At 74.1% G+C, this 27335-nt stretch overlaps 8 protein-coding genes across 12 annotated transcripts; 5 read left to right on the plus strand and 3 right to left on the minus strand.

Annotated features, from left to right (window-relative positions):
• Window positions 1–1006: 1006 nt before the first annotated feature.
• NR1I3 (nuclear receptor subfamily 1 group I member 3) lies at window positions 1007–3872 on the plus strand. Its single transcript, XM_086768571.1, has 9 exons — window positions 1007–1175; window positions 1371–1607; window positions 1957–2087; window positions 2474–2646; window positions 2725–2924; window positions 2991–3136; window positions 3231–3347; window positions 3435–3540; window positions 3644–3872. Exons 2-9 carry the CDS (start codon window positions 1429–1431, stop codon window positions 3771–3773), a joined length of 1182 nt encoding a protein of 393 aa, XP_086624697.1. The 5' UTR covers window positions 1007–1175; window positions 1371–1428; the 3' UTR covers window positions 3774–3872.
• Window positions 3873–4176: 304 nt separating this feature from the next.
• On the minus strand, window positions 4177–6974 carry TOMM40L (translocase of outer mitochondrial membrane 40 like). Of its 4 annotated transcripts, none has more exons than XM_086768563.1 (9): window positions 6757–6962; window positions 5684–5751; window positions 5509–5601; window positions 5300–5401; window positions 5091–5196; window positions 4892–5014; window positions 4693–4769; window positions 4487–4589; window positions 4177–4404 (listed from the first exon to the last, which is right to left on the minus strand). In XM_086768563.1, the coding sequence occupies exons 1-9, from the start codon at window positions 6854–6856 to the stop codon at window positions 4265–4267; spliced, it is 912 nt and encodes a 303-aa protein (XP_086624689.1). In that variant the 5' UTR covers window positions 6857–6962; the 3' UTR covers window positions 4177–4264. The 4 variants fall into 4 exon arrangements, with proteins under 4 accessions (XP_086624689.1, XP_086624688.1, XP_086624690.1 ...); XM_086768565.1 differs by having other exon boundaries at window positions 4243–4404; window positions 4892–4988; window positions 6757–6966; XM_086768562.1 differs by having other exon boundaries at window positions 4693–4988; window positions 6757–6974.
• An 892-nt stretch (window positions 6975–7866) lies between these two features.
• Window positions 7867–8734, plus strand: APOA2 (apolipoprotein A2). The gene is made up of 3 exons (XM_086768587.1): window positions 7867–8012; window positions 8266–8486; window positions 8574–8734. Exons 2-3 carry the CDS (start codon window positions 8284–8286, stop codon window positions 8677–8679), a joined length of 309 nt encoding a protein of 102 aa, XP_086624713.1. The 5' UTR covers window positions 7867–8012; window positions 8266–8283; the 3' UTR covers window positions 8680–8734.
• Window positions 8735–8985: 251 nt separating this feature from the next.
• Window positions 8986–10233, plus strand: UFC1 (ubiquitin-fold modifier conjugating enzyme 1). Its single transcript, XM_086768585.1, has 6 exons — window positions 8986–9129; window positions 9281–9348; window positions 9479–9542; window positions 9651–9727; window positions 9840–9930; window positions 10026–10233. Exons 1-6 carry the CDS (start codon window positions 9007–9009, stop codon window positions 10095–10097), a joined length of 495 nt encoding a protein of 164 aa, XP_086624711.1. The 5' UTR covers window positions 8986–9006; the 3' UTR covers window positions 10098–10233.
• A 279-nt stretch (window positions 10234–10512) lies between these two features.
• On the plus strand, window positions 10513–15495 carry USP21 (ubiquitin specific peptidase 21). 2 transcript variants are annotated; one of them, XM_086768534.1, is made up of 14 exons: window positions 10513–10576; window positions 11360–11444; window positions 11519–12323; window positions 13195–13254; window positions 13415–13538; window positions 13622–13733; window positions 13841–13978; window positions 14079–14143; window positions 14243–14346; window positions 14429–14515; window positions 14615–14693; window positions 14830–14937; window positions 15022–15136; window positions 15227–15495. In XM_086768534.1, the coding sequence occupies exons 3-14, from the start codon at window positions 11544–11546 to the stop codon at window positions 15315–15317; spliced, it is 1863 nt and encodes a 620-aa protein (XP_086624660.1). In that variant the 5' UTR covers window positions 10513–10576; window positions 11360–11444; window positions 11519–11543; the 3' UTR covers window positions 15318–15495. The 2 variants fall into 2 exon arrangements, with proteins under 2 accessions (XP_086624660.1, XP_086624659.1); XM_086768533.1 differs by having other exon boundaries at window positions 15026–15136.
• A 257-nt stretch (window positions 15496–15752) lies between these two features.
• PPOX (protoporphyrinogen oxidase) lies at window positions 15753–19176 on the plus strand. Its single transcript, XM_086768544.1, has 12 exons — window positions 15753–15919; window positions 16017–16151; window positions 17106–17221; window positions 17297–17429; window positions 17525–17669; window positions 17739–17935; window positions 18013–18073; window positions 18152–18270; window positions 18353–18466; window positions 18533–18685; window positions 18768–18810; window positions 18889–19176. The coding sequence occupies exons 1-12, from the start codon at window positions 15833–15835 to the stop codon at window positions 19023–19025; spliced, it is 1440 nt and encodes a 479-aa protein (XP_086624670.1). The 5' UTR covers window positions 15753–15832; the 3' UTR covers window positions 19026–19176.
• Window positions 19173–21380, minus strand: B4GALT3 (beta-1,4-galactosyltransferase 3). Its single transcript, XM_086768546.1, has 6 exons — window positions 21001–21380; window positions 20600–20835; window positions 20333–20523; window positions 20130–20252; window positions 19896–20000; window positions 19173–19793 (listed from the first exon to the last, which is right to left on the minus strand). Exons 1-6 carry the CDS (start codon window positions 21254–21256, stop codon window positions 19352–19354), a joined length of 1353 nt encoding a protein of 450 aa, XP_086624672.1. The 5' UTR covers window positions 21257–21380; the 3' UTR covers window positions 19173–19351.
• Window positions 21381–22630: 1250 nt separating this feature from the next.
• On the minus strand, window positions 22631–26914 carry ADAMTS4 (ADAM metallopeptidase with thrombospondin type 1 motif 4). Its single transcript, XM_086768532.1, has 9 exons — window positions 26737–26914; window positions 25239–25562; window positions 24888–25020; window positions 24627–24797; window positions 24245–24531; window positions 23955–24141; window positions 23662–23837; window positions 23394–23569; window positions 22631–23308 (listed from the first exon to the last, which is right to left on the minus strand). Exons 1-9 carry the CDS (start codon window positions 26881–26883, stop codon window positions 22900–22902), a joined length of 2010 nt encoding a protein of 669 aa, XP_086624658.1. The 5' UTR covers window positions 26884–26914; the 3' UTR covers window positions 22631–22899.
• Window positions 26915–27335: the final 421 nt, after the last annotated feature.

Raw genomic sequence — 27335 nt, forward strand, 5'->3', positions numbered from 1 at the left:
GGACACCCCCGTGGGGTGCATCCCCATCACCCCCACGGGATGGAGCCGGTCCCCAAATCCACTCAGGTGGCGCCCCCGCCCCCACGGGGGGGTACGGGTAGCGGGGTCCCAGGCACCAGCGGGGGTCCCGGGGAGGGCGGGAACAGAGGTGACAGCGGTACCGGGGGTCCTCACCTTCCTCCTGCCCGCCGGGGGTCTCCGCCGCGGAGGGGGACTCATGGGGGCTGCGCTGCGGAGAGAATGGGGGGGGTGGGGGGGTGTCCGGGGGTGATGCGGGGTCCCCAGCAGCAAACCCGCACCGGGCGGGGTGGGGGGGGATGACGGGACCCCCCCCAAGCCACCGGGACCCCTCCCCACCGCCACTCCCGGGGCTGCTCCTCTCCCGGCCCGTTGCTAAAAATTACGGGGAAAAAAAAAACAAAAACAAAAAAAAAGGGAAAAATGCTTGTTTCGCTCTGCTCCAACCGGTACCGGGCTCTCACCTCGCTCATCGCTGCTCCGGTGCCGCCGCCGCTACCGGTACGCAGCGCCCCGCCGCCGCCTTTATCGGGGCGCAGATGAGTGACAGCAGCGGGCAGCCAATGGGACGCGGGGGCGGAGCCAGGTGGGGACCCACTCCCACGCGTGTCTCACCCCCCCACCCCCGAGCCTCGACGCCCCGCGGAGCCGGACCCGGGGGGGAGCGGGAGGAGCCAGGCTGCCACCGGCTCGGGACACCCCAAAACTGGGGGGTGACCTCCGAGGGGGGACAAGGACACTGCTGGCACCCCCCGCGGTGGCTGGCGAGGGGGTCCTTCCTCCGGGGTCACCCGTGGCTGGACGGCCGCTGCCGTGTCCCCGTCCCCTGTGGGCTCTGCCTCCCCTGGCACCCACGCGTGTGCCCCCGCCCGCGTGTCCCCGCCTGTCCCCGCCTGTCCCTCCCGTCCCCGCCCGCCGCAGCCTCCCTCAAGTTCAAGGTTCAAACTCCACGGGCCTCCGGTTGGGAAGCGGCAGGGACGAAGCGGGACCGGACTATTTCTCGTCAGACGGCGACAAACACCGGGCACCGGTCGCACCAGCGGGCACCGGTCACACCAGTGGGCACCGGGTGACGGGTACTGGGCACCGACGGGCACCGGCCACTTTCGGGGGCGTCGCGCGGGGAGTTCGGCCGTGGCAGGAGGTCACAGCGGCAGGTGGGTGCACGAGGGCCTTGCTCCGTGGAGAGGTGGGGGGGGACAGGGTGACTTCAAGGGTCCGCAGAGGGGTGCGGGAGCTGGTGTCGGGGCGGCGGCCGCGGGACGGGCGGCGCTGCCCGCAGGGCACGGTGCCGGGTGTTGCTCAAGCGGCAGCTGCCGTGTGTGTACGAACACGCACACCCCGTCCCGCAGGCTCCGTCTCTTCCCCGCGGACCCCCGCTCCGGGCGCTGCCCACCCCCGGCCCCGACCATGTCTGTGTCGAGCCTCTCGGACGCGGAGAGCAGCCCCTGCTCGCTGCCTGGCCCCCGCGTCTCCGGCGGGGACGACTCGGAGGTCGGGGAGGAGAAGGTGTGCGCCGTGTGCGGGGACCGCGCCACCGGGTACCACTTCCACGTGATGACCTGCGAGGGCTGCAAGGGCTTCTTCAGGTGGGGGCTGCCACCGCGGCGGGGGGGGACCGGGGCTGCTCCGCCACGCCGGGCGGGTGCCAGGGGACGGGACGGGACGGGATGGGATGGGGGGACAAGAGGGGATGGGGGCAGGACAGGATGGGAAAGGATGAGACGGGATGGGACGGGGTGGGACAAGGGGACGGGGCACGATGGGTCAAACAAGATGGGACAGGACGGCTGCTGCCACCCCGCGCTTGGGCCACTTGGATTTCCTGGGACACAGCGGGGTCAGGGTCCCGGGGGATGGAGGCGGTGGTCCCCCCGCCCCTGCTGCCCCTCTGGGGACACGCAGTGACGGTCCCCACGGCCCCGTGCGTCCCCCCAGGCGCTCCATCAACAAGGGCGTGCGCTTCACCTGCCCCTTCGCCCGGAGCTGCCCCGTCACCAAGGCCAAGCGGCGGCACTGCCAGGCCTGCCGCCTCCAGAAGTGCTTCGACGTGGGCATGCGGAAGGACAGTGAGCGCGGGGGCACGGGGACGGCGGAGGGGACGCGGGATGGGGCGACGCAAGAGAGACCTAGGGGGACATGGAGCAGAGGGGACAGGGAGGACCTGGGTGGGAGAATGTGGCGGGAAGGGAGCGATGGGGACAAGAGAGGACCAGCCTGGGTGGGGTGGCAGGGGAGGATGTGGGGACAGAGGGGACAGGGCAGCCCAGGGGCGAGGGGACAGCAGAGGGCACAAGGGTGACAGCAGCGGGGTGTGGGAGAGCGGGGACATGGGAGACCCCCGTGGGGAGAGGGGACAATGGGGCAGCGGCGGCTCTGAGCAGCCGGGGGGCTACAGGGGAGCCGTGTCCTCGGTGACCCCAGTCCCCGAGTGACGGTGGCGGCGGGCTGGCAGTGATCATGTCAGAGGAAGCGCTGCAGCGGCGGCGGGCGCAGCGGGGGCAGCGGCGGCTGGCGCGGGAGCAGCCGGACGGGCTGACGCTGGAGCAGCAGGAGCTCATCGACCTCCTCATCGCCGCCCACCAGCGCACCTTCGACTCCAGCTTCTCCCAGTTCACCCACTACTGGGTGAGTGGGGACCTCCCTGCGGGGCCCAGCCGCCCCCGCCCGGCGCTGACCCCCCCCCCCCGGCTGCCGCCGCCGCAGCCCGCCGTGCGCCTCTACGTCCCCAGCCCGCGGCCGCAGAGCCCGTCGGAGCCGGGCGTCCCCGCGGCGTGGCCGCCATCCCCGCAGCCGGCCGAGGACGTGCTGCCCGACGTCTTCTCCATGCTGCCCCACTTCGCCGACCTCAGCACCTTCATGATCCAGCAGGTCATCAACTTCGCCAAGGAGATCCCGGCTTTTAGGTCCGTGGGGTTGGGGGGACACGGGCGGGAGACCCCCGCCACCGCCCTGACGCCTCCCCCGCGCAGGAGCTTGCCCATGGACGACCAGATCTCGCTGCTGAAGGGGGCCACGCTGGAGATCTGCCAGATCCAGTTCAACACCGTCTTCAACGCCGAGACCAACGCCTGGGAGTGCGGGAAGCACTGCTACACCATCCAGGACGGAGCCCTGGGTGAGGCGAGGCGAAGCGGCGACGGCGGCACCGGGGAGCGGGGGACAGCCGCGTCCCCGTCCCGGCTCGCCCGTCACCGCTGCGCTGCCCACAGTCGGTTTCCAGCAGATCTACCTGGAGCCGCTGCTCAAGTTCCACATCAGCCTGAAGAAGCTGCGGCTGCACGAGGCCGAGTACGTCCTGCTGCAGGCCATGCTGCTCTTCTCGCCAGGTAGCGACGCGGCGACGGCGGCGGGGGTGTCCCCTCGGCCACGCTGACGGCCCCCCGCCGCCTCCCGCCCGTCCCACACCCCCCCAGACCACGCCGGCATCGCCGAGCGGGATTTCATCGACCGCTTCCAGGAGAAGGTGGCCCTGACGCTCAAGAGCTACATCGACCACCGGCACCCCATGCCCGAGGGCAGGTACGCGCCGGGGGCGGGGGGGGGGGGTCTGGCACGGCCGCGTCCCCTCCGCCGCGGTCACGGCCACCGCGTCCGAGCTGGCCACGTCCCCCCACGGCTCCAGGTTTCTCTACGCGAAGCTGCTGCTGCTGGTGACGGAGCTGCAGACGCTGAAGGTGGAGAACACGCGGCAGATCCTCCACATCCAGGACCTGTCCTCCATGACGCCGCTGCTCTCCGAAATCATCAGCTAGAGCCCCCGCCGAGCCCCGGCCCCGCGGCTACGAGCCCCGGGGCTCCCCGGCTACCGCGGCAGGCGGCGAGGCAGAGTAAAGCTCCTTTATTTTTCCAGACTCCATGCGTGCGTGCGCGCGCGCGCGGGCGCCGCCGGCGCCTCCGGCCGCGGCGCGGAGCCAACCCCCACGGCGCCGGAGGGAAACCGAGGCAGAGCAGAGGTGGGGGGCGGAGGGAAGCGCGGCGCGGGGGCGAGGAGGGCGGCCCCCCCAGCCCCCCGAACGGCACTCGCTGCTCAGCCCAAAGGCGACGACAGCCACCGTGCGCTGTCACACGGCGTCCCCAGGCTGCCAGGGGCCAGGTCCCCCCCCTCCGCGGGCTCCTCCAGCCCCGGCACCGGAGCGGGGCCCGGCCGGTGCCCCCGCGGCACGGCACGGCACGGCACGGCGCGGCACGGCGCGGCGGCTCCCTGAGCAGGACGGTGGCACGCGCCGCCCGCCCCCGCGGCCCCTCAGCCCACGATGACGCTGAAGCCGCAGTGGAAACGGTTCTTCCAGTGGTTGAGGAAGGCGCCCAGAGCCAGGGTGACGGGCAGGGGGGGCAGCTTCTTCTCCAGCACCCCCCCCACGCTCCAGTTACTGTCCAGGAGCCCTGCGGGGCGGGGGGGGGGACGACAGGGTGAGCGCCCAGCCAGCGCCGGGGCCACCCACGGCCGGCGCGGCTCCTCGCTCACCTCTGAAGACCATGTTGGCTTGCGGCAGGTTGAGCTGGTAGCCGAAGGCGAAGGTGGTGTCCTGCAGCCGCGTGTTGGCCTCCAGCTCCACCCCGACCTGCACCTGGGGGGGGGTGGGCGGAAAACGTGAGATTTGGGGGGAGACGACGGGAACACGCCGGGGGACGGGGCCGCGGGGAGGACGGGGCCGCGGGGAGAGCGCCCACCTGCTCGTTGGCTCGGTGGTAGTAGCTGGCGTGGGCGCCGCCGTAGCCCACGTTCAGCGTCGCCACCCACTTCAGGGCTGGAAGAGAGAAGCAAAGCGGAAGGCGAGGGGCGCCGGGGCGTGTGTGTCCCCCCCCCCACCGCGCGTGGGACCCCCAGGGCTGCAGCTGCGACCCCCAGAGCGCGGCGCGCGCTGCGTACCCGTGTATTTGCCCGCCAGCGTGAGGATGGCTCCCTCCTCCCCCGGCCGCCGGTGATAAACCATCTCCCCGCCCAGGACCAGGCGGGAGGTGACGCTCTGGAGAAAGTGGGCCACCAAAATCACTGAGGGGACAGCAGGACCCTCAGCGCCCGGCCCCCCCGCGCGCCCCGCAGCCCTGGGGGGGGACGCCCCACTCACCGGATTCGCCGAGGAGGTCGGGGTTGCCCAGCGTGAGGGTGGCGGTGCAGTCGTCCCCTCGGTACTCGCCGTCGAACTGCCACGTCACGAACTTGGCCTGGTGCGTCTGCAGGGGGGACCGGGCACGGCCGGGGGTCCCGCCACCGCCCGGGGGGGGTGACGGAGACGCCCCCCCCACCCCCGGCAGCCCCCACCCAGCCCGGTCCCACCTGGAAGACGGCTTTGGTGCGGACGCGCTCGGCCAGGAGGTGCAGCACTTGGGCGTTGAGGCTGCCGCTGTTGTCCACGTCCCCAACCAGCATGGGGAAGGCCTGGGGACAGGGGGGCTCAGCTGGGGGGGGGACAGGGACACCCTAACCCCCCGGCCCCGGCTTCAGGCGGAAGCTGGGACCCCCAGTACCCCCCCACCCCGGCTCACCTCAGTGGGGCTGAGCTGGCGGTCCCCCACGAAGGTGGCGTTGAAGTGGTAGCCGGAGGGGCCGAGGGTGCTCATGTGAACCGTGTGCGTCACCTGCGGGGGACAGCGCGTCGGCGGGGGGGGGGCCCAGGAGCGGCACCCCCCTCCCCGGGTCCCCGCGCGCCCCCCCGCCGACCTGGAAGTGGCTGCTCAGGGTCTTGGTGACGATCAGCTTCACCCCCTCCATCTGCTGCGGAAAAACCTCTGCGGGAGAGGAGGGGCTGAGCCGTACCCCCCCCCCAGTGCCACCGGGCCCCCCCAGTGCCACCCCAGCTCGCCAGGGGCCACCCACAGGTCGCCCCCCACCCCGGGACCAGCCCGTCCCCCAGTGCCACCGGGATCCCCCCACCCCCTGCTGCCAGGGCCACCCGGGGGCATGGACCCCGTGTCCCCTCAGCCCCAGCGCCCCCCAGATCCGGTGCCCCCCAGGCTCTGGTGCCCCCCAGATCCAGTGCCCCCCAGGCTCTGGTGGCCCCCGACCCCAGTGCCCCACAGATCCAGTGCCCCTCCAGACCAGGTATCCCCTGGCCCTGGTGCCCCCCAGACCCAGTGCCCCCCAGATCCCGTGTCCCCCTGGCCTTGGTGCCCCCAGTGTCCCCCAGACCCGGTGCCCCCCGACCTCGGCACCCCCTGGCCCTGGTGCCCCCCAGGCTCTGGTGCCCCCCAGACCCGGTGCCCCCTCAGCCCCAGCGCCCTCCAGATCCGGTACCCCCCAGGCCCTGGTGCCCCCCAGACCCGGTGTCTCCCTGGCCCCGGTGCCCCCAGGCTCTGCTGCACCCCGATCCCAGTGCCCCCAGTGCCCCCAGACCCGGTGCCCCCCAACCTCGGCGCACCCCTGGCTCTGGTGCCCCCCAGACCCGGTCCTCCCCGACCCCAGTGTCCCCCAGACCCGGTGCCCCTCGACCTCGGCACCCCCCAGGCTCTGGTGCCCCCCAGACCCGGTGCCCCGCCAGACCCAGTGCCCCCCGACCCCAGCGCCCTCCAGATCCGGTGCCCCCCTGGCCCTGGTGCCCCCCAGACCCGGTGCCCCCCGACCCCAGTGCCCCCCAGAGCCGGTGCCCCCCCCCCCATCCGGTGCCCCCCGGCCTCGATGCTCCTCAGGCCCCGGTGCCCCCCTGGCCGCGGTGCCCCCCAGACCCAGTGTCCCCCGGCCTCGGTGCCCCCCAGACCCGGCGCCCCCTGACCCCGGCGCCCCCCCCGGCGCCCCACCTTTGCACTGCCGGTGCAACTCATCGAAGCTGCCGGGGCTACCGAGCGGCTCCCTCCGGCGGAGGGCCCGGGGAGCGGCGGGGCCCAGCACGTTGCCCATGACCCGGCCCGGCCCTACGGCCGCCCGCCCCCCTCGTCCCCGTCGGGCGCCGCCATGGCGGGACCGGGCACCGCCGCCGCCGCCGGAAGCGGCTTCGCGAGGCCGCGCCCGCCCGAAGCCGCCGCCGCCATGGCGCCCGCGGGCAGCGCTCGCAGCCCATTGGCTGAGCCCGCGGAGGCGGGGCCGCGCCGGACCCAGCTCCCCGGATCCCCCGGCCCCGCGCGGCGCCGTTCCGGGGCTGCCGCGTTCCGCCCTCGCCGCGATCCCCCCCCTCGCGTCCCCACGCGTGTCCCGTATCCCCCCCACCTCCTCTCTGTCCCTGCTTCCCTCCTCGTGTCCTGTTCCTCTCTGGACGCCCCTGCCTGTGTCCCAATTGCCCCCATGTCCCCCCCACGCCTGGTGTCCCCCCCCCCGTGTCCCCTCTCCTTGCCCCCCGTCCCGTGCCCCTGCTGCCGTCACCAGCGGCTTTTCTGGAAGGGCTCGGAGGGGAAGGGACCCCGGTGGCCCCACTGGTGACCCAGGGGACAAAGAGTTTTTCGTTCCCAGTGTCGCCCAGGCGCCCTTTGACCTTGTGTTCCCAAACAGCAGGGTGTCCCCAGGCCCGCCCCCCCACCTTGGGTGACTCCCCCCCCCCCCACCACCACGGGACCCCACGCGCTGAGTCACACCGTCACGTTGGCAGCCGAGGGTCAGCGATAAGGCGGGCGACGACCTTCGCCCCCGCGGGTGCCGGCGGTGGCCAGGGCGGGCCAGGCTGCGCAGCCTACCCCGGGGTGCCCCCGCCGAGCTGGGACCCTGGGGTGGGGCTGGGGGGCTGGTGGCTGCTTGAGTGGGGTTACGGGGGGGGGGAGCTGGGGCCACTCAGGGGGTCCTGGGATATGGTGGGCTCAGCCCCCCCACAGCCCCCAGCCCTGGGCCATTGTCACCCACCACCTGTGTCCCCGCGGGGCGTTGGGGACACGGGGACAGAAGCCGGGGGTGTGAGGATGAGGAGGGGCCGTCCCCCGCGGCGACCCTTACCCCCGCCGTGTTTACCCAGGCTGTGACGGGGACCAGCAGGGCCCCCTCGGCCCGGGGGCGGGAGCTGGCCCCAGGGGGGATATAAGCAGCCCCCGAGGGGGCACCTGCAGCCCCGTGGCCCCGAAATCCTGCCCAGGTGAGCGGCAGCCGGCACCCAGCGCCCCGGCGGGACGGGGATGTGGGGCGGAGGAGCACGTGGGGCAGGATGGCACCAGCGGGATTGGGATGGGTTTGGGAGCGGGCGACTGGGCAGGGATGGGGTGGGAGGGGGCGCGACGGCGATGCCGGGGCAGGGACGGGGAGCGGGAAGGCGCCGCGGGGCAGGAGGGGGACGGGAGGGCGCAGCAGAGCCGTGGGGCGCGCCGGCCGCCGCTGACCCTGCCCCGCAGGCCCCCACCCCCGCCGAAATGAAGGTGCTGGCGGCCGCCCTGCTGCTGCTGCTCTGCGCCTGCTGCCTCCAGGCCGCCCTGGTGAGGCGCGAGGCCCCCACCGAGGCGCCCGCCCCCGCCGGCGACGACTTCTTCGCCCGCCATTTCCAGTCCTTCTCCGACTTCTTCACCAAGGAGCTGCCCCAGAAGCTGCAAGCGGAGGAGCTGCGCAGCCAGGCCGAGTATGGCGGGGGAGACGCGGGGGGAGGGGGGGACACGACGACGGGGGGCACCCCTCGGCCTCCCCTCACCACCTTCCTCTCTGCCAGGGCCTATCTGGACCGGGCCAACAAGCAGCTGGCGCCGCTGGCCCAGGAGCTGCGGAGCGTCTTCTCCTCGCTGCTGGAGCTGGGCAAAGGCGAGGGGAAGAACTGAGCCCTGCCATGGCCCCCGCACCCCCCGCCCCGTGATAATAAAGCTCTGGAGCCGCTACCGTGTCCCTGGTGCTGCGGGGGGTGGGGTGGAGGGGAGCCCTTGGGGAGGGAGCAGGGATGAGCGCGGCTGAGACCGGACAAACTCAGCTCTGCCAGCACTAAAGATGGAGGCGGCAAGGCGGCTGTACTGGCGCCCGTGCCCCTAGCAAAGATGGCGGCTCGGCCTCCTCGCGTCACGCCCCTAAGCAAGATGGCGGCCCGGGGTGGAGGGGGGGCCGAGCGTCACTTCCGCCCCGAGCCAAGATGGGCCGCTTCCGGCGGCGGGGCGATGGCTGACGAGGCGGCGCGGCGGGCGGTGGCGGAGCTGCCGCTGCTCCGGACGGCGGCGGGGCCGCGGGACCGGGAGGGCTGGGCGCCGCGGCTGAAGGAGGAGTACCGCGCCCTCATCCAGGTGCGCCGGGCCCGGCTCCCCCCGCCGCCCCGCTTCCCCCCCGCTCCCCAGTTCCGCCTCTCTCCGGTTCCCCCCTCTCCCCGGTTCCCCCTCCGGTTACCGGCCCCGCTGACCCCCCCTCCCCTTTCCCGCTCCCCCCGCCCCCCCCCAGTACGTGGAGAACAACAAACGCGCCGACAACGACTGGTTCCGCCTGGAGTCCAACGCCGAGGGCACCCGGTGGGTGAAGCGGGGACACGGGGACCGGGCCTCCCCCCGCCCCGGGGCCGCTCCGGTGTCCCGGGGGGGGCCCGGGATTGCGGGGGTCGGCGGCCGGACCCCCCCCCCCCCCTCACGCGGTGTGTTGCAGGTGGTTCGGGAAGTGCTGGTACATCCACGAGCTGCTCAAGTACGAGTTCTCCATCGAGTTTGACGTGAGCGGGGAAAAGGGGGCGCGGGGGGGGGGGGCGTGGGGCCGGGGGGGGGCCGCGGGGCCGCTGACAGCGCCCCCCCCCTCCCGTTACCCCCCCCCCTCCCCAAAGATCCCGGTGACATACCCCAGCACGGCCCCCGAGATCGCCATCCCCGAGCTGGACGGGAAGACGGCCAAGATGTACAGGTGGGGTGGGGGGTGGGGAGGGGGCGTCCACGGTCCCGAGTGGACCCCGGTGTGGGGGGGGGGGGGGGGGGGGGGCACAGAGGGGGGGCTGACGGCTCCCCGCGCCCCGCAGGGGGGGCAAAATCTGCCTCAGCGACCACTTCAAGCCCCTCTGGGCCAGGAACGTCCCCAAATTCGGCTTGGCCCATCTGATGGCGCTGGGGGTGAGTGAGGGGGTGTCACCCGTGGGCGGGGGGGGGGTGTCACCCGTGGGGGGGGGGGTGTCACCCGTGGGGCCGCTCACCCTCTGCCCCCGCAGCTGGGCCCCTGGCTGGCCGTGGAGATCCCCGACCTCGTCGCCAAAGGCATCATCCAGCACAAGGAGAAGTGAGCGCGGGGTGCTGGGGGGGGGGGGGGGGGGGGGAAGGGGGGTGCTGCCCCCTCCCCTCCCCCGCACCCCACGCAGCTCCCGCTGCCGCCGCCCCCCTGCTTCGCTGCTGTTCCCCAATAAACTCTTCAGCCCCGGCTTTGCCCACTGCCTGCTGCTCTAGGGGGTCCCAGTGGGCGCCTGGGGGGTCCCGGTGTCCCCCTCCCCAACCCTCCCTGCGCGACCCTATAATAACACTTAATCGAGGGACGCTGTCGCTTTAAGACCGGCCGCGGCGGGCCCTTTAAGAGCGGGGAGGTGGGGGGGACGCCGCTCGGTTTCCATAGCGACGCGGAAGCGTCAGGACGGGAGGGCGCGGCGCGGAGCGGCGGCGGCGCAGGCGCAGTGCGGCGCGCGAGGCCGCCGGGGGCGGGGCGGCGGGCGGGAGGAACAAAGATGGCGGCGGGCGCTGCGGGAGTTGTTGCCATGGCGGCCCGCGGGAGGTACGGGGGCGGCGGGCGGCGGCCCGGCGGGGGCAAGGGAGGGGGGCACCGGCGACACCGGGGTGGGGGGGGGCGGCGGGGAGGGGCTCTGCGGGGCCAGGGGGAGGAGCGGGCAGCGAGGGCGCGGGGGGAGCATCACCCCCCCCCCACCTCCCCGGCCCCCAGGTGCCTCCCGGTACCGGCCACGGGCGGGGAATGGGGGGGGGTGGGGGACGGTGCGCAGGGCGAGGGGAGTGACCAGAGCGGGGGGCAGCGGCCGGGGGGTGGGGGACACGGCCCGGGGGGTGGGGGACCGGGGACCGGACGGGGGTCCCCGGGGGGGGTGGGCCGGGAGGGCGGGGGGGGGGGCTGGCGAGGCCGACCCCGCGGGGGGCTCGGGGTTGTCACCGTGCGCCGCGCGGCCGTCGTCCCCTCGTCCCCGCCAGCGCCGGGACCACCGTCCCTCCCTGCCCGCTGGAGCTGAACGGCGAGCACCCAGCGGGATTGACCCCCCAGAGCCCCCCAGCCCCTCCCCGGGGTGCACCGAGCACCGGCGGCCTCCGCGCGGGGCCTGCACCCCCTGCTCGGGTGCCCCCGTGGAGCGGGAGCCGCCCCGAGCGGCGTTTCGGCAGAACCCGGTGGAAGAAACCCGCTCCCGGTGGCGCCGAGCGGCTCCGTGATTCCCCCCGCCGGCTCGGGGAGCGGCGGCACGGCGCCCGCCTCCCGCCGGTGCGGCGGCAGCCGGGCGAGGGGGGCTGCGGGGGTCCCGTCGGGCGACCCGCAGCGTTTCTCCTTGTCCCGCAGGGCCCCCGCTGACGGGACTCTCCGGCCGGCCGCTCGCCGCGGGGGGCTGTGAGCCGTGCCGGCGGGAGGCGGCGCGGCGAGAGAGGTGGGTGCGCGTCCCGGTGACCCCCGCGCTCCGGCCTGGCGCCGCCGGCGTCAACCCGCTCCTTGTCCCCGCAGGGCTCCTCTCTCGGCCGTCCCCGCGATGCCCCAAGCCTCGGAGCACCGCGTCGGCCGGGCCAGGGACCACGCCGTCGTCACCTCCCAGCCCAAAGCCGCCGCCAAGTTGCCCAGCGGCCACCGGGCCCTGAGCCAGGAGCGCCACGCCGCCGCGCTGGCCTCCGCCGCCAACGGGCTCTCCCCGGCCCCCAAACTTCGCCTCCTGCCGCCCCGGCCCGGCCCGCTGGATGACCGCGGCAAGAAGCTGGAGCTGGACCGGGGTCGGGCCTCGAAACGGGGAGAGGCCCACCGCAGCTCGGCGTGCCGCCGGGGGCCCGTGAAGGCGGACCACGCGGTGCGGGTGCCGGGTTCTCCGCAGGCGGGCGCCGTGCCGGGCAGCGCCTCCTTCTCCCTGCCCTCCAGCGCCTCGCTGGCGGGGCGCGAGGCCGAGCGCCGGCGGAGCAACCTGGCGCGTTCCAAATCCATCAGCATCGGGGACCTGAGCCAGGGCGGCGGAGGCGGCGGCGGCCGCGCCGAGGACGTGGCGGCGGCGCTGAGCCGGCTGGTGCTGAGGGACTGCGGCTACCAGCTGAGCGCCGGCTCGCTGGCGCTGAGGAGGAGCTCCTCTCTCCGGAGGGTCAACGTCTCCCCGGGGCCGGACGGGAAGCCCGCCGCCCCGCTGCTCTCCGTCCGGCCCGAGGGCTGCCCCAGGACTCGCGCCGCCCCCGACCCCCCGTACGCCCACAGCCCCGCCGTCCCGGCGCCCGGCAGCCCCCCGCTGGGCAGAGCCCCGGCGCCCGGCAGGACCGAGGAGAAGGCGGCAGCCGTAAGCGCCTCGGGATTTGTCTCCGCTCGCAGGGCAGCGGCTTCCCCGCTGGGGTGGGTGACGCCGCTGGGGCGGGACGGGGGTGCTAGCCTCACCTCTCCCTGCTCCGCTCCTCCCGTGGGACCCCCGCTGCCACGGGATGCGGTCCCCTCCGCTCCCGGGGGGGAGGGCCTGTTCGGCACCGAGCCCGTTTCCACCTCCGCCTTCCTCCCGCGGAGCGGCCGGGCCCTGTCCTCCGCTCGCCCTGGGCCACGTGTGGGGATTAGGTGCCCTGAAATCCGGGGGCCGGGCCCGCGGCGCTTGGGGGCCGGGGACGTTTCTTGGCCCCCTCCACCGTGCGTCCCACGCCGGCGGCCGCCCCCGGCCCCGCCGAGCCGCCCTCGCTCCCCGTGCCGCTCTCCCGCGCCTCGCCGGCGCGACGCGGGCCGAGCGGGCGCGTTTGCCTCCGCTCTCCGTGTGTCCCCGAGGTGCTTCTCCCACTAATTAATCCCCGCGAGATGAGCCTCCAGCGAGGCCCAGAATAGCCCGGGGAAATCGGATCAGCTAACGAGCCGGGGCTTAGAGAGGCGGAGGCGGCCCGGCGAGGCCGGCTCCGCGGTCCCGGCCCGGTTCCGGGAGCCATGCCGGGGCTGCAGGGAGCCACGCTGGTGGAGCTGCCGCGCAAGCTGCACCGCACGCTGCTCACCAAGCGGGAGCCGCAGGGCCGCGGCGCCGACATCTCCGAGTCGGTGGTGCACACGGCCGTCATGGGGCTGCTGCTCGTCAGCGGCGAGGTGAAGCCGCCGCCGCCGCCGCCGCCGCCCCGGGGGGAGCCGAGGGGGCCGGCTGCGCGGGCCGGGGTCTCACCGCTGTCCCTTTGTGTCCCCCGCAGACCCACCGCACCCTGCTGCTGGGCTCGGGCCACGTCGGCCTCAGGAACCTGGGCAACACGGTGAGTCCCCGCGTCCTCCCGTCCGTCGTGCTGGCCCTGCAGCGGCCGGAGCCGAGCGGTTCCCTCCGGCCGGGGGTCCCCGCGGCGCGGCGAGGGGTGGCGAGGGGACGGGGGGGCTCCCCCCGCGGGTGTCACTCTGTCCCCGCCGCTCTCTCCGCAGTGCTTCATGAACGCCGTGCTGCAGTGCCTGAGCAGCACCAAACCGCTGCGCGACTACTGCCTGCGCCGGGACTTCCAGCAGGAGCAGCCCCCCGGCTCCCGCTCCCCCCAGGAGCTCACCGAAGGTGGGATGGGACCCCCCCGCCCCCACCCCCGCCACCCAGCTCTTACGTAAACCGTGCTGGCGCTGACACCCCCGTCCCCGCAGCCTTCGCCGACGTCATCGCCGCCCTCTGGCACCCCGACTCCTCCGAGGCCGTCAACCCCGGGCACTTCAAGGCCGTCTTTCAAAAATACGTCCCCTCCTTCACCGGATACAGGTGAGGCCGCGCGCCCCCCGCCCGAGGGACCCCCGGCAGCCCCCCCCCCCCCGGCCTCGCGGGTGGGGGGAGCGAGCGGCGGGCGCAACGGGTGCGTCCCGCCGCAGCCAGCAAGACGCGCAGGAGTTCCTCAAGTTCTTCATGGACCGGCTGCACGTGGAGATCAACCGCAAGGGCCGCCGGACCCCCAGCATCCTCTCGGACGCCCGGCGGACCCCCGCGCTGGAGGACCCCGAGACGCTGAGGTGGGGGGGGTGAGGGGGGGGAGAGAGAGGGGGGGCGGCGCGGGAGGAAGCCCGGCCGGGGGGGGGGGGCCGCGGCCCAACCTGCCGCCTTTCCCCGCAGCGACGACGAACGCGCCAACCAGATGTGGAAGCGCTACCTGGAGAGGGAGGACAGCAAGGTCGTGGGTGAGCGCTGACGGGCAGGGGTGAAACCCCCCCGGGACCCCCCCGGGACCCCCCCAGACCGCCTCTCTGCCCGGCCTCACGCCCCCGCCTCGCCCTCAGACCTCTTCGTGGGGCAGCTGAAGAGTTGCCTGAAGTGCCAGGCGTGCGGTTACCGCTCCACCACCTTCGAGGTCTTCTGCGACCTCTCCCTGCCCATCCCAAAGGTAGGGACGGGGCAGAGCCCCCCCCCCCCCGGGCCCCCCCCGGCCCCCCGCAGCCCCCGCAGCCGCCCCTCTTCCCCTGCAGAAAAGCTTTGCCGGCGGGAAGGTCTCGCTCCACGACTGCTTCAGCCTCTTCACCAAGGAGGAGGAGCTGGATTCGGAGAACGCCCCGGTGAGCGGCTTGGGGGTCCGGCAGCCGCGGCACGGCCCCCCCTCCCGGCCCACCCCCCCCCCCCCGGGCCCGCTCTCACCGCTGCCGTGCCGCCGGCAGGTCTGCGACAAGTGTCGGCAGCGGACGCGGAGCACGAAGAAGCTGACCATCCAACGCTTCCCTCGCATCCTGGTGCTCCGTATCTTTTGGGGACCAAAGGCTGGGGGGCGCGGGGAGAAGCCTGGGACCCTCGGAGCTGCCGGCGACCACGGGGGGGGGGGGCGGGGGGGGGGGGGGAGTGCGCGGGGCCGTTTTGTTCCCTTGACGCTGCCCAGATCTGAACCGGTTCTCCACCACCCGCTACTCCATCAAGAAGTGCTCCATCTTCGTGGATTTCCCCCTTCAGCAGCTCAACCTGCGGGAGTTCGCCAGCGAGAAGGCGGGTGAGGCGCGGCGGGGGGGTGGGGGGGGCACGTGAGGGGGAACGCGGGGGCAGGGGCACCCCTGAACCCGGCCTCCTGCCGCAGGCAGCCCCGTCTACAGCCTCTACGCCCTCTGCAACCACTCGGGCAGCGTCCACTACGGCCATTACACCGCCTTCTGCCGCGACGCGGCCGGTTGGCGCGTCTACAACGATTCCCGGTAGGTGCCCCCCACCCACCCGCCCGCCCGCCCGCGCCCCCCGCCCGGCCCCACCGGGAAGGGGCGCAGGGCTGAGGGGTGCCGCCGCAGCGTCTCGCCCATCAGCGAGAACCAGGTGCCGTCCAGCGAGGGCTACGTCCTCTTCTACGAGCTGGAGGAGCCCCCCGGCAGGAGGCCCTGAGCCGCCCCGCGCCCCCCTCCCGGGACCCCCCTACCCCCCCCCCCCCCCAGCCACAGGGGGGCTGCCCCCTCTCCCGGCCCCCCCGTGGCGGGGGCGTGGGTAAAGGGTGGGCGGCTGCAGCCCACGCTGCCCGGGCTGGGGCTTTTGTGAATAAATTTACTAAAAAAAAAAAAATAAACCCGCGAGAGGCGAATTTTGGGAGGCGTCAAGGGCTGGGTGCCCTGCCTGGGGCGAGGGGCGGGGCTTCGAACGCGGAGGCCGCGCGTTGCGGGCTGCGCAGCGCCGCCGCTTGGCCCTGCCCGGCTGCCGTAGCGCGCCGGTGGGCGGTCCCCGCCGCCTGCCTGTCAGTGGAGAGCGCCGCGCCGTTGGTTCCCGCCGCGGTTAGCCCCGCCCACGCCGCTTATCGATAGCGGCGGAGGGGCGGGGCCCGGCGAGCCCGGGCGCCGGGCGGGAGGGGAGCGGGGCCGGGGGTACCGGTAGCTCGGCGCTCGGCGCGGCCCCGGCCCGGCTCCCTCATGCCGCCCACCGTGGCCGTCGTGGGGGGCGGCATCAGCGGCCTGGCCGCCTGCTACCACCTGGTCCGCGGCCCCCAGCCGCCCAAGGTGAGCGCGGGGCTGCGTCCGTGGGGGCCGTGTCCCCCCCGTGGGTGGGGTGGGGGGGGGGGGGTCCCGGTCCCCGGGGTGACGGCCGTGTCCCCAGGTGCTGCTGCTGGAGGCCGGCGCCCGCCTCGGGGGGTGGCTGCAGAGCACCCGCACCCCCGACGGGGCCGTGTTCGAGCACGGGCCCAGGGGCATCCGCCCCCGGGGGGTGGTGGGCACCGACACCCTGCACATGGTAGGGGGGCGATGGGGGGGTCCCGGGGGTTCGGGTCGGGGCGCCGCAGGGGTCCCAGGGTGCTGGGGTCCGGGGGGAGGGGGCGGTTCCTGGGAGGGGTGCTGGGGTCTGGGGGCTCTGGGTGGGTGCTCGGGTCTGGGGAGGGGTCCCTGGGTGGGGTGGGGTGGGGGGCTCTAGGAGGGGCCCTGGGGCTGGGCGCAGGGCGTTGGGGAGTCCCTGGGTGGGTGCTCGGGTCTGGGGAGGGGTCCCCGGGTGGGGTGGGGGGCTCTAGGAGGGGCCCTGGGGCTGGGTGCAGGGCGCTGGGGAGTCCCTGGGTGGGTGCTCGGGTCTGGGGAGGGGTCCCCGGGTGGGGTGGGGGGCTCTAGGAGGGGCCCTGGGGCTGGGTGCAGGGCGTTGGGGAGTCCCTGGGTGGGTGCTCGGGTCTGGGGAGGGGTCCCCGGGTGGGGTGGGGGGCTCTAGGAGGGGCCCTGGGGCTGGGTGCAGGGCGTTGGGGAGTCCCTGGGTGGGTGCTCGGGTCTGGGGAGGGGTCCCCGGGTGGGGTGGGGGGCTCTAGGAGGGGCCCTGGGGCTGGGTGCAGGGCGTTGGGGAGTCCCTGGGTGGGTGCTCGGGTCTGGGGAGGGGTCCCTGGGTGGGGTGGGGGGCTCTAGGAGGGGCCCTGGGGCTGGGCACAGGGCGTTGGGGAGTCCCTGGGTGGGTGCTCGGGTCTGGGGAGGGGTCCCTGAGTGGGTGTCAGGGGGCCTTGGGTGGGGTGGGGGGTCCAGGAGGGGCCGTGGGGGTGGGTGCAGGGTGCCAGAGGGTCTCTGGGTGCGGGGTGTTGGGGGGTCCCTGGGTTGGGCCAGGATGCTGTGGTGGTGGAGGGGGTGGGTGCTGAGGTCTGGAGGGGTCCCCGGGTGGGGTCCCCGGGTGGGGTCCCCGCACGGGTGCCCGTCCCCCGTCCTGCCCACGTCCCCGCAGGTCTCTGAGCTCGGCCTGGAGAGCGACGTCCTCCCCGTCCCCGGGGACCACCCGGCCTCCAAAAACCGCTTCCTCTACACCGGCGGGGCCCTGCACAAGCTGCCCTCGGGCCTGGGGTAGGCGCCCACCCCGGTACCGTGCCGGTGCCGCCTGCGGGCCGCCCTCCCCCTGAGCCCCCCGCTGTCCCCCAGGGGCCTGCTGCGGCCGGCGCCTCCCTTCTCGCGGGCGCTGCTCTGGAGCGGGCTGCGGGACCTGCTGGCGCCAGCCGGGACGGAGCCCGACGAGAGCGTGCACGCCTTCGTTCGTCGCCGCTTCGGTCAGGAGGTGTGGGCGCCTGCGGCAGGCGATAGCGCCGGGGGCTTATCGGGGCCCGGCAGCGCCCGGGCGGGGACCAGCCTCACCCCGCGGCGTCCCCGCAGGTGGCCGACATCGCCGTGGACAGCCTGTGCCGAGGGGTTTTTGCCGGGGACTGCCGGGAGCTGAGCGTCCGCTCCTGCTTCCCCGCGCTCTTCGAGGCCGAGCGGCGCTGGCGCTCCGTCCTGCTGGGCCTGGCGCTGGGCTCCGGTGAGTGCCGGGACGCGCGGAGGGGGCCGCCGCGGCGGCACGGTGTGGGGGACACGCCGCCGTTGTCAGCCGCAGGGAAGGAGCGCGGAGCCGAGTCGGCGCTGAGCCGCCGGGCGCGGGCCGAGCGCTGGAGCCAGTGGTCGCTGCGGAACGGGATGGAGAGCCTGCCCGAGGCGCTGGCCGCCTTCCTGCGCCCGCGCGGCGTCGAGCTGCGCTGCAACTCGCCCCTGCGCCGCCTGCGCCGCCGTCCCGACGGCCGCTGGCAGGTAGGGCCCTGCTGGGGGGGGAGGTTTGGGGGCCGTGCACCCCTTCCCGGTGCCCCCTCACCGCTCTCCTCGCCCAGCTCACCCTGGCAGACGGCGCCGTGACGGCTGACCACGTCATCAGCGCCCTCCCGGCCGCAGGTAGGGGTGCGGCTGCCCGCGCCCCGGTCCCCCCCGCCCCGGGGCAGGGAGCCGTGCCGACGCCCCGTCTCCTCCCAGCGCTGGCTGAGGTGCTGCCGGATGAGGCTGAGCCGCTGGCGCGGGAGCTGCGGCGCATCCCCACCGCGGCCGTGGGCGTGGTGAACCTGCAGTACCACGGCGTCGCGTTGCCCGTCACGGTAAGGACGGCGCCCGCGGGCGATGCCGGCGCTCGCGAGCAGCCCCGGCGCCCGCGGGTGACCCCCGTCCCGTCCCGCCCAGGGTTTCGGGCACTTGGTGCCCTCCTCCGAGGACGCCTCCCTCCTGGGCATCGTCTACGACTCGGTGGCCTTCCCGCAGCACGACGGCGCGGGCGCCGCTTCGCTGAGGCTGACGGTGAGCGGCCGGGGACGGCGCGGGGGACACGGGGGGGTCCGGGGGGGGGCTCACGGTGCCACGCAGGTGATGCTGGGAGGCACCTGGTTCCGGCAAAGCTTCGGGGACCCGGCGGCGGCGGAGGCACCGGCGCTGCTGCTGCGGCGAGCGCAGGCGGCCGTGCGGGAGCAGCTGGGCCTGGAGGTGGCCCCCACCCGCTCCATCGTCAGGGTGCAACAGGTGGGTGACGGCACTGGGGGGGGGTTTGGGGGGGTCCCGAGGGGTCCCACGGGGCTCACTGGCTGCTTCCCCCCCCCCCCAGGCCTGCATCCCCCAGTACGTGCTGGGCCACTGGCAGCGCACAGGTAAGGGCGGGGCCAGGGCGTGGGGGGCGGGGGGGTCCCCTGGCCCCCGCCGAGGCGCCCACCGCCCCGTCCCCGCAGAGCGCATCGCCCGCTTCCTGGCCGAGCAGCGGCTGCCCCTCAGCCTCATCGGGGCCTCCTACGCCGGCGTCTCCGTCAACGACTGCATCGCCGGCGCCAAAGCGGCCGTGGGGCGGCTGCTGGGGGGGCCGCGCTGAGCCCCGCCGTCCCCCCCCCCCCCCGCCTCCCCGGCACCAGGCGGCGCGGCGGCAGCAGGACAAAGTATTTTTTTTTTTTTAATTTTTATTGAAAAATCCCTTATAAAGGTGGAGGCAGCAGCTCATAAATAGAATAAATAAGCACGCGCCAGCAGCGCCGCCCGCGCCCGTGGCGCCGGGAGAGGGGGGGTGGGCAAGCCCCTGGCTCTCCCCGCGGCCCCTCGGTACCGGACACTGGCCCCGCGGCCAGCAGTTGCCCCTTGGGGCTTGCTGCTCCCCCTCCAGTCTCTCCGGCGAGGCCGCAGCACGAGCGGTCTGCGCGGCGGCTAGCGTGCGCCCTGCGGCAGGCTCTGGTTGCCCCCGCGGGTGGGCAGGCTCCCTTCCTCCTCCTCCTCCTCCTCCTCCTCCTGCGCCGCAGCCGCGCTGCTCCCCGGGCGCGCGTCACCCTCTGCGTCGCGCTGAGCGATCCCCGGTGCCGGGGCGGTGCCGTTACCCGCTGCGGGCGGCCCCTGGCCACCCCACCCTGTCACGTCCCGGGGCGGCTTGCGGAGCATCTCCTCCCGAAAAAGACTGGTGCTGCTGCGGAACCTCTGGCCCTCGTGGCCCGGCACCGGCCCCTTGCGGTCCCGGCCGGCGCGGGGGTCCGCGCCGATGTCCGCCGTGAGGTTGGTGTAGAGCGGGTGGAGGTGCTTGGCCAGCAGCGTGTAGGTGAGGGAGTTCATCCCGTCCTGCGTCCACATCCTCTGCGTGCGGATCAGCAGGTCAAACCTGGAAGGTTTGCGACGAAGGAATGGGGAGCGTTGCCGCCGGAGCCCCTCGCCGGCCCCCCCTCCGACCCTGCGCCCCCCGCCGGCCCCCTCCTCCCCGGACCTGTGGGGGTTCTCCTCGTTGCCTTTGTCGCTCTTGTGCTTCACCATTTTGTAGTGGCCGATGGAGACGGGCGGGCGCGCGATCTTCATGCCGGCCAGGCGCACCCTGCGGAGGAGCCTCTGCGTCACCCGGGGGTGTCAGCTGCGTCCGTGTCCCGTCGTCCCCCCCCCCCCAGCGCTCGGCCGGCGCCTCCCAGCAAGGCCGCAAACGCGCGGGGGGACGGCGGCGTCCTACCTGGTGGCGATGTCGTCGTCCTCGCCGCCCCAGCCCCAGTACTCGTTGGGGAAACCGTTGATCTTCATGTACTGGTCGGGGGTGAGAGCCGAGACCCCCCCGAAGTACTGGGAGTACGGCAGGCTGCGGGGGGGGGACACGGGGACACAACGCTCAGCCAGGGCCGCTCCCGGCTCGCCCCCTGCCCCCGGCGGCTTGCCCACCTGTAGCCGAATTTATTCATGGCGACGGAGACGTGTTTGGGGTTCCAGGGGTCGCAGGTGTAGAGGTTGTGGTCGTTTTCGGGGATCAGGTCGACGTCGTGGAGGAACAGGCAGTCCCACTCCTCGTCCTTCAGCGCCTCCTTCACCCCCACGTTCAGCAGCTTGGCCCGGTTGAAGGTGGAGTTGCCCGCCTGCGCGGGGACAAGCGGCTGCAGCGCGGGCCCCCCCGTGACCCCCCGCAACGACCCCCCAGTCCCCGGCGCTCACCTGGTGCACGACGTAGATGCCGTACTGGAGCTGCTGGCGCTGCAGGAAGGGGTGCAGGTAGTAGAGGAGGTGGCCCAGGTGGGTTTCGCGGTTGCGGTGCGGGACGATGACGGCGGTGCGGGAGCGGGGTTCGCAGGTGGAGGGGTGGTAGCGCCCCCCTTCCCGCACCGCCGGGTTCTTCGCCTGGATCTGCTCCAGCGTGGGCACCCGGCTGAAGCTCACCGTCAGCGGGCCGACTGCGCGGGGAGAGAGGGGGCTGGCACGGGATCCCCGGGGGCTCCCCGAACCGGCCCTACCGGTCAGGCCGGGCTGGGAGCCGCGGGGCCGGTTCTTCCCCCCCCCCCGCCCCACCCACGAAGGTCCCCAAAACACCGGGTGTGCCCCCCCCACCCGGCACTCACCGAGGAAGGGCGAGCGCTCGGGGCAGAAGGGCAGCGGCTGCGCGGGGTCGGGGCGGGCGGGCCGGCGGGGCAGCAGCCGGCTGAGGTTGGCGTAGACGTCGTGGGTGCGGGAATAATCGAAAACCGGTCCGGTGGCCCGGCCGAAAAGGGACGTGAGGTTACGGAAACCGCCCAGGGAAAAATAAGCCACGAAAGCGAACTGACAACCGACCAGCAGAGCCAGAGTGCACGGCCGCTCCAGCAGCCGCCGCAGCATGGCGGGGCCCGGCCCGGCCCGCTCCGGGCCGCCGGCGGGTCCGGATCACCGGGGGCGGCGGGAGGAGTCGAAAGAGCCCGGCCGCATCGCGGGGCGCCGCGGGGAAAAGGGGTTGGGGGAGCAGCAGCGGGGGGGGATCCGGCCCCGGGCGCGCCCCCCCCCTCCCTCTCCTCGTCCGGTACCCGCGGGCGCCGGAAACGCTTCAGCTGCGCCCGGCCGCCGCCATCTTGGAACGGAGCGAGAGGGACACGGTGCGCAAGCGCGCGGGTGCGGCGCGGCGACGTAGGGTGGGCGGGGACTCCCTGACGTAACCGGTGTTAAAGGGGCCGTGCGGCAGCCGGTGCCGTCCCCCCCCCCTCCCCGCCGCGCCTTCCCGCGGGCGGGCCCAGGCGGTTCCGGGCGGGGCCCTGGGGCGGGCTGGGCCTCGCGGTCCCCGAGTGGGGGTGGCAAACGGGGGACGAGGCCTCGGGTGCGGCGGAGGGGAGCGGGCGGGGACCCCCGAGCGGGTGGCGAGGACGGGACACGGGCCCGGGGCGGCCGGGCAGGACGGCGGGCGGAAGGACCCGGGGGCGGCGGGGGGCGGGGGGGGGGGAGCACGAGCCGGCGGCAGGAGGCGGGGCTCCGTGTGGGCCGCCCGGATGGGGGGCGTGTCCAGAGTAAGCCCCGCCCCCGTCCCGTCGCCGCGGCAACCGCGCACGCCACCGCCCCTCCTTTGAGGGTCGTGTCGGACCCGCCCCTGCTGATGACGTCACGGCGGGGTGTCGCCGGGCCCCGCTGTGGGGTCCCCTCCCCACGCGTGACCCCCTCCCCCACGCGTGACCCTCCTCCCACGCGTGACCCCGTCCCGCGGCCACCCCGCTGCCTCCCTCAGGCCCCGGGCTCCCTCCCTGGGGTCCCCCGTCCCGTCCCGTGTCCCGACAACACGAGTGGCCGCGGTGACACCCCCGTCACCCCCAGGTCGTGCCCGTGTCACGCACGAGCCTCCCCCCCCCCCCAAAGCGAGCAGCTCCTCAACCGGGGGCTGGGGGGGGGTGTTCGGGCGAGGTGTGGGGGGCAGGGACCCCCACGGGGGGCCGGTGGGGGGTCACACTTCTGCCACCCCCCCCCCCACGGGGGTGAATCTGCCCCCCCCAAAACCCGGGCACCCCACCCACGGCACCGAGCCGGCGCAGCGGGCACCCTGCCCACCACGATCCCGGGGTGCGGGGCTCCACAGGGGACTCGAGTTGGGGGGGGGGATTTCCACGCAGGGATGTTTTCGGGGCCAGGGAATTTCGGGAAACAGCTGCCCCCCCCCCCCGCCCCGCGTGGGGCGTCACTGTGCCCGGCGCCGCTGCGTCCGTCACCACGCACCGCCCCAGCCGGCTCCATAAATAATTTTAAATAATTTTATGTAAATAAATTACAGCTGGGGGCGTCGGGGGGCCGCAGGCGGGGTGGGTGGGTGGCGGGGGGTCCCTGGGGCCTGCCCCGGGGGCGTCCCCCCCCCCGCTTTGCCCGCGGAGGGGCTGAGGTAGATGCGGTTTGTCCCGTACGTGACACGAGCCCGCCGGTGCTCTGCCGAGGGGCTGCTCGATGCCGGCGATAAATAACCGAATAAATAGGCGCTGCCGCGATCGCTCCGCGGCGGAACCGCGTCCCGGCTACTTGTCTCCGCGGCGGCTCCTGAGGATTTCCAGGATCTCGGCTTTCTGCTTCTCCCAGGCCTCCGCCGGGCGTTTTGGCGCCCGCGGCGCGAAGAAGCTGTATTTCAAGCGCGGCGGGCGCCGCTCGTCCACCACCAGCGCCTGCAGCACCAGCGCTTCGCGCAGCGGCCCCCGCCCCGCCAGCGTCTCGGTGGCGGCCGTGGCCCCGCTGTAGCGCAGGGCCGCGCCGCCCGCCAGCGTCACGTCGGTGGGGGAAGGCACCAGGACGTAGCCGCCGTTGAGCAGGGAGCCGCCGGCCGGCCGCCGCAACGCCAGGAAGACGTCCTCGCCGCCCGCCGCCGACGTCTGCCGCACCAGGATGTGCGTGGCGCCCGCCGGGATGGTCACCACGTCGTTGTAGCCGAAGCTGCGGGGGCGCAGCGGGGTTGGGGACGGTGGCGGAGCGCGGGGTGACCCTTCCCCGCCGCCGCCGTCGGCCTGGAGGTGCTTACCGGCCTTTGGCGAAGGAGCCGTAGACCTTGGCGCAGCCGGAGCCGTCGCCGCCGCACGCCATGCACTTATCGAACTTCTTCTTGGAGCCGATGACGCGGTCGCAGCCGGCGGGGATGCAGCGGCCTTGCACGCACACCCCCGTGCTTTCGGGGGAGCAGGGGGTCCCGTCGGCCACCTGTGGCACACGGCACGGCCTCAGCGCCCGCCGGCGGCACCGTTGGGGCGCCCGGTTTTGGGTGGAGGCGGGGGGTGGGGGGGAACGCTCACCCTCTGCTGCAGCACGTGGTAGTAGCCCAGGGTTTGGGACTGGCAGGTCAGCTTGCACCGGTCCCGCTCGGGGACGCCGCTGTAGCGTGGCACCCAGTCCGGGGGCGCCGGCAGCCCCTTGACGAGGTCGGGGCGATGGTTGTAGGCGGCACACTGCTCCTCCCGGAAAGCGAGGGCTGCCAACGGCGGTGGGACGTGGTCAGCGCCGGCGGCAGCCCCCCAGCCCCTCCGTGGCCTGCGCCGGGGACCGGTGACGTCCCCGTTGCCCACCCCGCCGGGGCGTCCCCACTCACGGGTGCTGCCGGGACACTCCTCCACGTTGCAGGACTGGAAGCGGGTGCGCTTGCCCTGGCAGTAGCGGCCGCCGTGCCGCGGGGCCGGCGCGGTGCAGCCGCGGTGGGAGAGCTGGACGCCGCCGCCGCAGGTCCGCGAGCAGCTGCCCCACGGCCCCCACGGCCCCCAGCCACCGTCCACGGGTGTCTGCAGCCAAAAAAAAAAAAAAAACCACAACCGGGGCGTCAAACCGGAGCCGGCAGGCGGGTGCCGACCCCACCGCCTCCTGCGCCGCCCCGCCGGGACTCACGGTGAGCTCCTGCACGCGGCCGACGCTGACGCAGACGCCGTCCATGCAGACTCTGCCCGGCGCGCAGGGCGTGCCGTCCGCCCAGGGGAAATGCTTGGTCTGGCAGACGGAGCGGCCGCCGACGTGGCCGGTGCACCAGAGCGAAGCGCAGGGGGGCTGCGGGTCGCCGCAGTGCCGCGACTCGGGCCCGAAGGCCAGCTGGCATTGCCGCAGCACCGGGTAGACGCTGCCCGGCAGCGCCGACGGAAGCTGGAGCCACTCCGGAGGTTTGTCCAGGAGGCACTGACCTGCGGGGACACGGCACCGCTGCACTGGGGGTCCCGGAGGGCACCGGGACGGGACGCGGCTGCACCCGGGACCCCCACCCCGCGCCGGGTCGTACCGTGGCCGTTGTCCAAGAAGTCGGTGATGAAGCGGGCGCTGCACGGGGACCACACCTCGCCGGGTTCCAGCGAGGAGAGGACGGGAGCCATCACGCGACGGGTGGCTCCGGAGCGGCTGTTCAGCTCCCGGCACGCCTGGGAGTTGTCGTGCAGCATGTTGAAGACGTGGCCTGCGCCGGGGAACGGTGGCGTCAGCCCCAAGGTGGGGGGGGGGGCTCACGGGTGACCCCCCCCGATCCCCGCTGGCCCCCGCTGCTCACCCAGCTCGTGGGCGGCCGTGAAGGCAGACTGCAGCCCGTCGTCCTCCACGATGGCGCAGCTCCGCTCGGGATCGCAGACGGTGCCCACGTCAGCCATGCCCAGCGTGTCGCAGGTGGCCGCCCCGCACAGGTCCTAGGGGCAGGATGGGGGTGTTGGGGGGGGGCTCGGGTGCACCCCCCAAACCCGGCCAGCGCCCAAATTCCTTGGATGGACCCCTCAAGGCCCAAAACCCATGGACAGCCCGGGGGCTTGGCCAGCACCCAAACACCTTGGGGGGCACCCGGGGACCCTGCCGGTCCCAAGCAGCCCCCCAGGCCCCCCCAGCCGCCACCCCCCCGCCCCACACGCACCTGCCGAGTGAAGAGGATGGCGGTGTCGAAGTGGAGGGGACTGTCCTCGTCGGGGACGTTGAGCCCCTTTTGCCACTGGCAGAAGTCGCGGAGCATCCGGGCGGCGTTGGAGGTGATGGGGGGCCCGGGCGTGCCCTGGCCCAGTACCACCAGTCGCGTCACCCGCAGTTCCACTGGGTTGCCCAGGCTGGCATGGCGGAAGGAGCGGGCGGCCGCCGCCAGCACCGTCAGCAGGTACCGCCGGAGCCCCGCGCCGTGGAACCGCGCCATCGACTCGTCCGCCACCACTAGCATCTCCACGTACCGCGGCTCCGAGGCGAAACGCTGCCGGGAAGCGGGGCGCTGGGGTGGGGGGCTGGCCCCGGCTGGTGCCCCCAGCACCGTGCCTGTGCCAGCCCAGTGCCCCCCGGTGCCTCTGGGCCACGCATCAGTGCCCCCCTGCCCCCAGTGCCCCTCAGTTCAGCCCATCTGGGTCCAGTCCAACACAGCCCCAGTCAGTCCCGGCCCATCTTGGTCCCCATCTGCTGTGTCCCAGCCTGTCGCCTCCCAGTCCGGTGTGTCCTGGTCCATCCCAGCCCATCCCAGTTCCAGCCTGTCCCAGTCCCATCCCAGCCTGTCCCAGCGCATCCCAGTTTATCCCAGTCCTAGCCCATCCTGGACCCACCCCAGCCCATCCCGGTCCAGTGTGTCCTGGTCCGCCCCAGTCCCAGCCCAGCCCATCCTGGTCCATCCCAGTTCCAGTACATCCCAGCCCATCCCAGTCCTAGCCCATCCTGGACCCAGCCCAGCCCATCCCGGTCCAGTGTGTCCTGGTCCGCCCCAGTCCCATCCCAGTTCCAGCCCAGCCCGTCCCGGTCCCGTCCCAGCCCATCCCGGTCCAACATGTCCTGGTCCATCCCATCCCAGTCCAGTCCATCCCAGCCCATCGGATTCCCATCCCGTCCCGGTCCCATCCCAGTCCGTCCCGGCCCCGTCCTGTCTCGGTCCCGTCCCAGCCCATCCCGGTCCGATGTGTCCTGGTCCGTCCCAGCTCATCCCAGTCCCATCTGTCCCGGTCCCATCCCAGCCCATCCTGGTCCAGTGTATCCTGATAGGCCCCAGTCCCAGCCCAGCCCATCCTAGTCCATCCCAGTCCCAGCCCGTCCCGGTCCCGTCCCAGCCCGTCCCGGTCCCATCCCGTCCTGGTCCTGTCCCAGCCCATCCCAGCCTCAGCCTGTCCCGGTCCCATCCCAGCCCATCCCAGTCCATCCCAGAGCCAGCCCACCCCGGTCCGATGTGTCCTGATCCATCCCAGCCCGTCCCAGCCAATCCCAGTCTCAGCCCATCCCGCTCTGGTGTGTCCTGGTCCATCCCAGTCCCAACCCATCCCGTCCCGGTCCCGTCCCAGTCTCATCCCGTCCGGGTCCCATCCCAGCCTATCCCAGTCCCAACCCGTCCCAGTTCCATCCCAGCCCGTCCCAGTCCATCCCAGTCTCAGCCCGGCCCGGCCCGGCCGTACCTTGGCTCTCCTCGGGGAGAGGAGGGGAGAGGTCCCCACTCGAGACCGTGTCCCGGCTTCGTCCGGTTCCGTCACGGGACACGCGGGACCGGGAGCCGCGGTGGCTGCGGCGACAGCGACCAGGAGCGCCAGGAGCGCGCGGCGCATGGCCCGGGCACCGCCACGGAACCGCGACAGAACCGCGACAGAACCGCGACAGAACCGCGACAGCGGCTCCCCCGCCGCCGCCGCCGCCTTTTAACGGGAGGGAGAGGGCGGAGCGAGGGGGATTTGGGGGGGGGAAGCGCCCCCCCCCCCCCCCCCCGTCCGTCCCGGGCCGTTCCGGGAAGGCAGAGCCGGGTCCCTCGGGAGCGGGGCCGGGCCAAGGGATCCCCCTCACGGGAACTCCCTCGCCGGGACCCCCTGACCGGGACCCCCCCTTCACTGGGACCACCTCGCCGGGACCTCTCTTGCTGGGATCCCCTCACGGGAACCCCCTCATTGGGACCCCCTCGCTGCTACCCCCCCCCCCTCACCGGGATCCCCTCGCTGGGACCCCCCTCACTGGGACTCCTGGACCCCCTTGCTGGGACCCCCGTCACTGGGACTCCTGGGACCCC

Source organism: Chlamydotis macqueenii, chromosome 28, assembly GCF_036417535.1.
Source record: "Chlamydotis macqueenii isolate bChlMac1 chromosome 28, bChlMac1.mat, whole genome shotgun sequence".
In the NCBI taxonomy this organism is placed as follows: Eukaryota; Metazoa; Chordata; class Aves; order Otidiformes; family Otididae; genus Chlamydotis; species Chlamydotis macqueenii.

Coding starts and splice junctions, on each gene's coding strand:
- UFC1 (XM_086768585.1), top strand. CDS start 9,007: ATGGCTGACGAGGCGGCGCGGCGGGCGGTGGCGGAGCTGCCGCTGCTC. Junction 9,130..9,280: donor AGTACCGCGCCCTCATCCAG/GTGCGCCGGGCC, acceptor GCCCCCCCCCAG/TACGTGGAGAACAACAAACG. Junction 9,931..10,025: donor CCCATCTGATGGCGCTGGGG/GTGAGTGAGGGG, acceptor CTGCCCCCGCAG/CTGGGCCCCTGGCTGGCCGT.
- USP21 (XM_086768533.1), top strand. CDS start 11,544: ATGCCCCAAGCCTCGGAGCACCGCGTCGGCCGGGCCAGGGACCACGCC. Junction 14,694..14,829: donor CCCTCGCATCCTGGTGCTCC/GTATCTTTTGGG, acceptor GACGCTGCCCAG/ATCTGAACCGGTTCTCCACC. Junction 15,137..15,226: donor CGCGTCTACAACGATTCCCG/GTAGGTGCCCCC, acceptor GTGCCGCCGCAG/CGTCTCGCCCATCAGCGAGA.
- B4GALT3 (XM_086768546.1), bottom strand. CDS start 21,256: ATGCTGCGGCGGCTGCTGGAGCGGCCGTGCACTCTGGCTCTGCTGGTC. Junction 20,253..20,332: donor ATGAATAAATTCGGCTACAG/GTGGGCAAGCCG, acceptor CCCCCCCCGCAG/CCTGCCGTACTCCCAGTACT. Junction 19,794..19,895: donor AACGAGGAGAACCCCCACAG/GTCCGGGGAGGA, acceptor CAAACCTTCCAG/GTTTGACCTGCTGATCCGCA.
- TOMM40L (XM_086768562.1), bottom strand. CDS start 6,856: ATGGGCAACGTGCTGGGCCCCGCCGCTCCCCGGGCCCTCCGCCGGAGG. Junction 5,602..5,683: donor CCCTGAGCAGCCACTTCCAG/GTCGGCGGGGGG, acceptor TGTCCCCCGCAG/GTGACGCACACGGTTCACAT. Junction 5,197..5,299: donor GCACCAAAGCCGTCTTCCAG/GTGGGACCGGGC, acceptor TCCCCCCTGCAG/ACGCACCAGGCCAAGTTCGT.
- APOA2 (XM_086768587.1), top strand. CDS start 8,284: ATGAAGGTGCTGGCGGCCGCCCTGCTGCTGCTGCTCTGCGCCTGCTGC. Junction 8,487..8,573: donor GAGCTGCGCAGCCAGGCCGA/GTATGGCGGGGG, acceptor CCTCTCTGCCAG/GGCCTATCTGGACCGGGCCA.
- PPOX (XM_086768544.1), top strand. CDS start 15,833: ATGCCGCCCACCGTGGCCGTCGTGGGGGGCGGCATCAGCGGCCTGGCC. Junction 15,920..16,016: donor GCGGCCCCCAGCCGCCCAAG/GTGAGCGCGGGG, acceptor CCGTGTCCCCAG/GTGCTGCTGCTGGAGGCCGG. Junction 17,222..17,296: donor AAGCTGCCCTCGGGCCTGGG/GTAGGCGCCCAC, acceptor GCTGTCCCCCAG/GGGCCTGCTGCGGCCGGCGC.
- ADAMTS4 (XM_086768532.1), bottom strand. CDS start 26,883: ATGCGCCGCGCGCTCCTGGCGCTCCTGGTCGCTGTCGCCGCAGCCACC. Junction 25,021..25,238: donor CCATCCTCTTCACTCGGCAG/GTGCGTGTGGGG, acceptor TCCTGCCCCTAG/GACCTGTGCGGGGCGGCCAC. Junction 24,532..24,626: donor CTTCTTGGACAACGGCCACG/GTACGACCCGGC, acceptor GTGTCCCCGCAG/GTCAGTGCCTCCTGGACAAA.
- NR1I3 (XM_086768571.1), top strand. CDS start 1,429: ATGTCTGTGTCGAGCCTCTCGGACGCGGAGAGCAGCCCCTGCTCGCTG. Junction 1,608..1,956: donor GGCTGCAAGGGCTTCTTCAG/GTGGGGGCTGCC, acceptor GCGTCCCCCCAG/GCGCTCCATCAACAAGGGCG. Junction 2,925..2,990: donor AAGGAGATCCCGGCTTTTAG/GTCCGTGGGGTT, acceptor TCCCCCGCGCAG/GAGCTTGCCCATGGACGACC.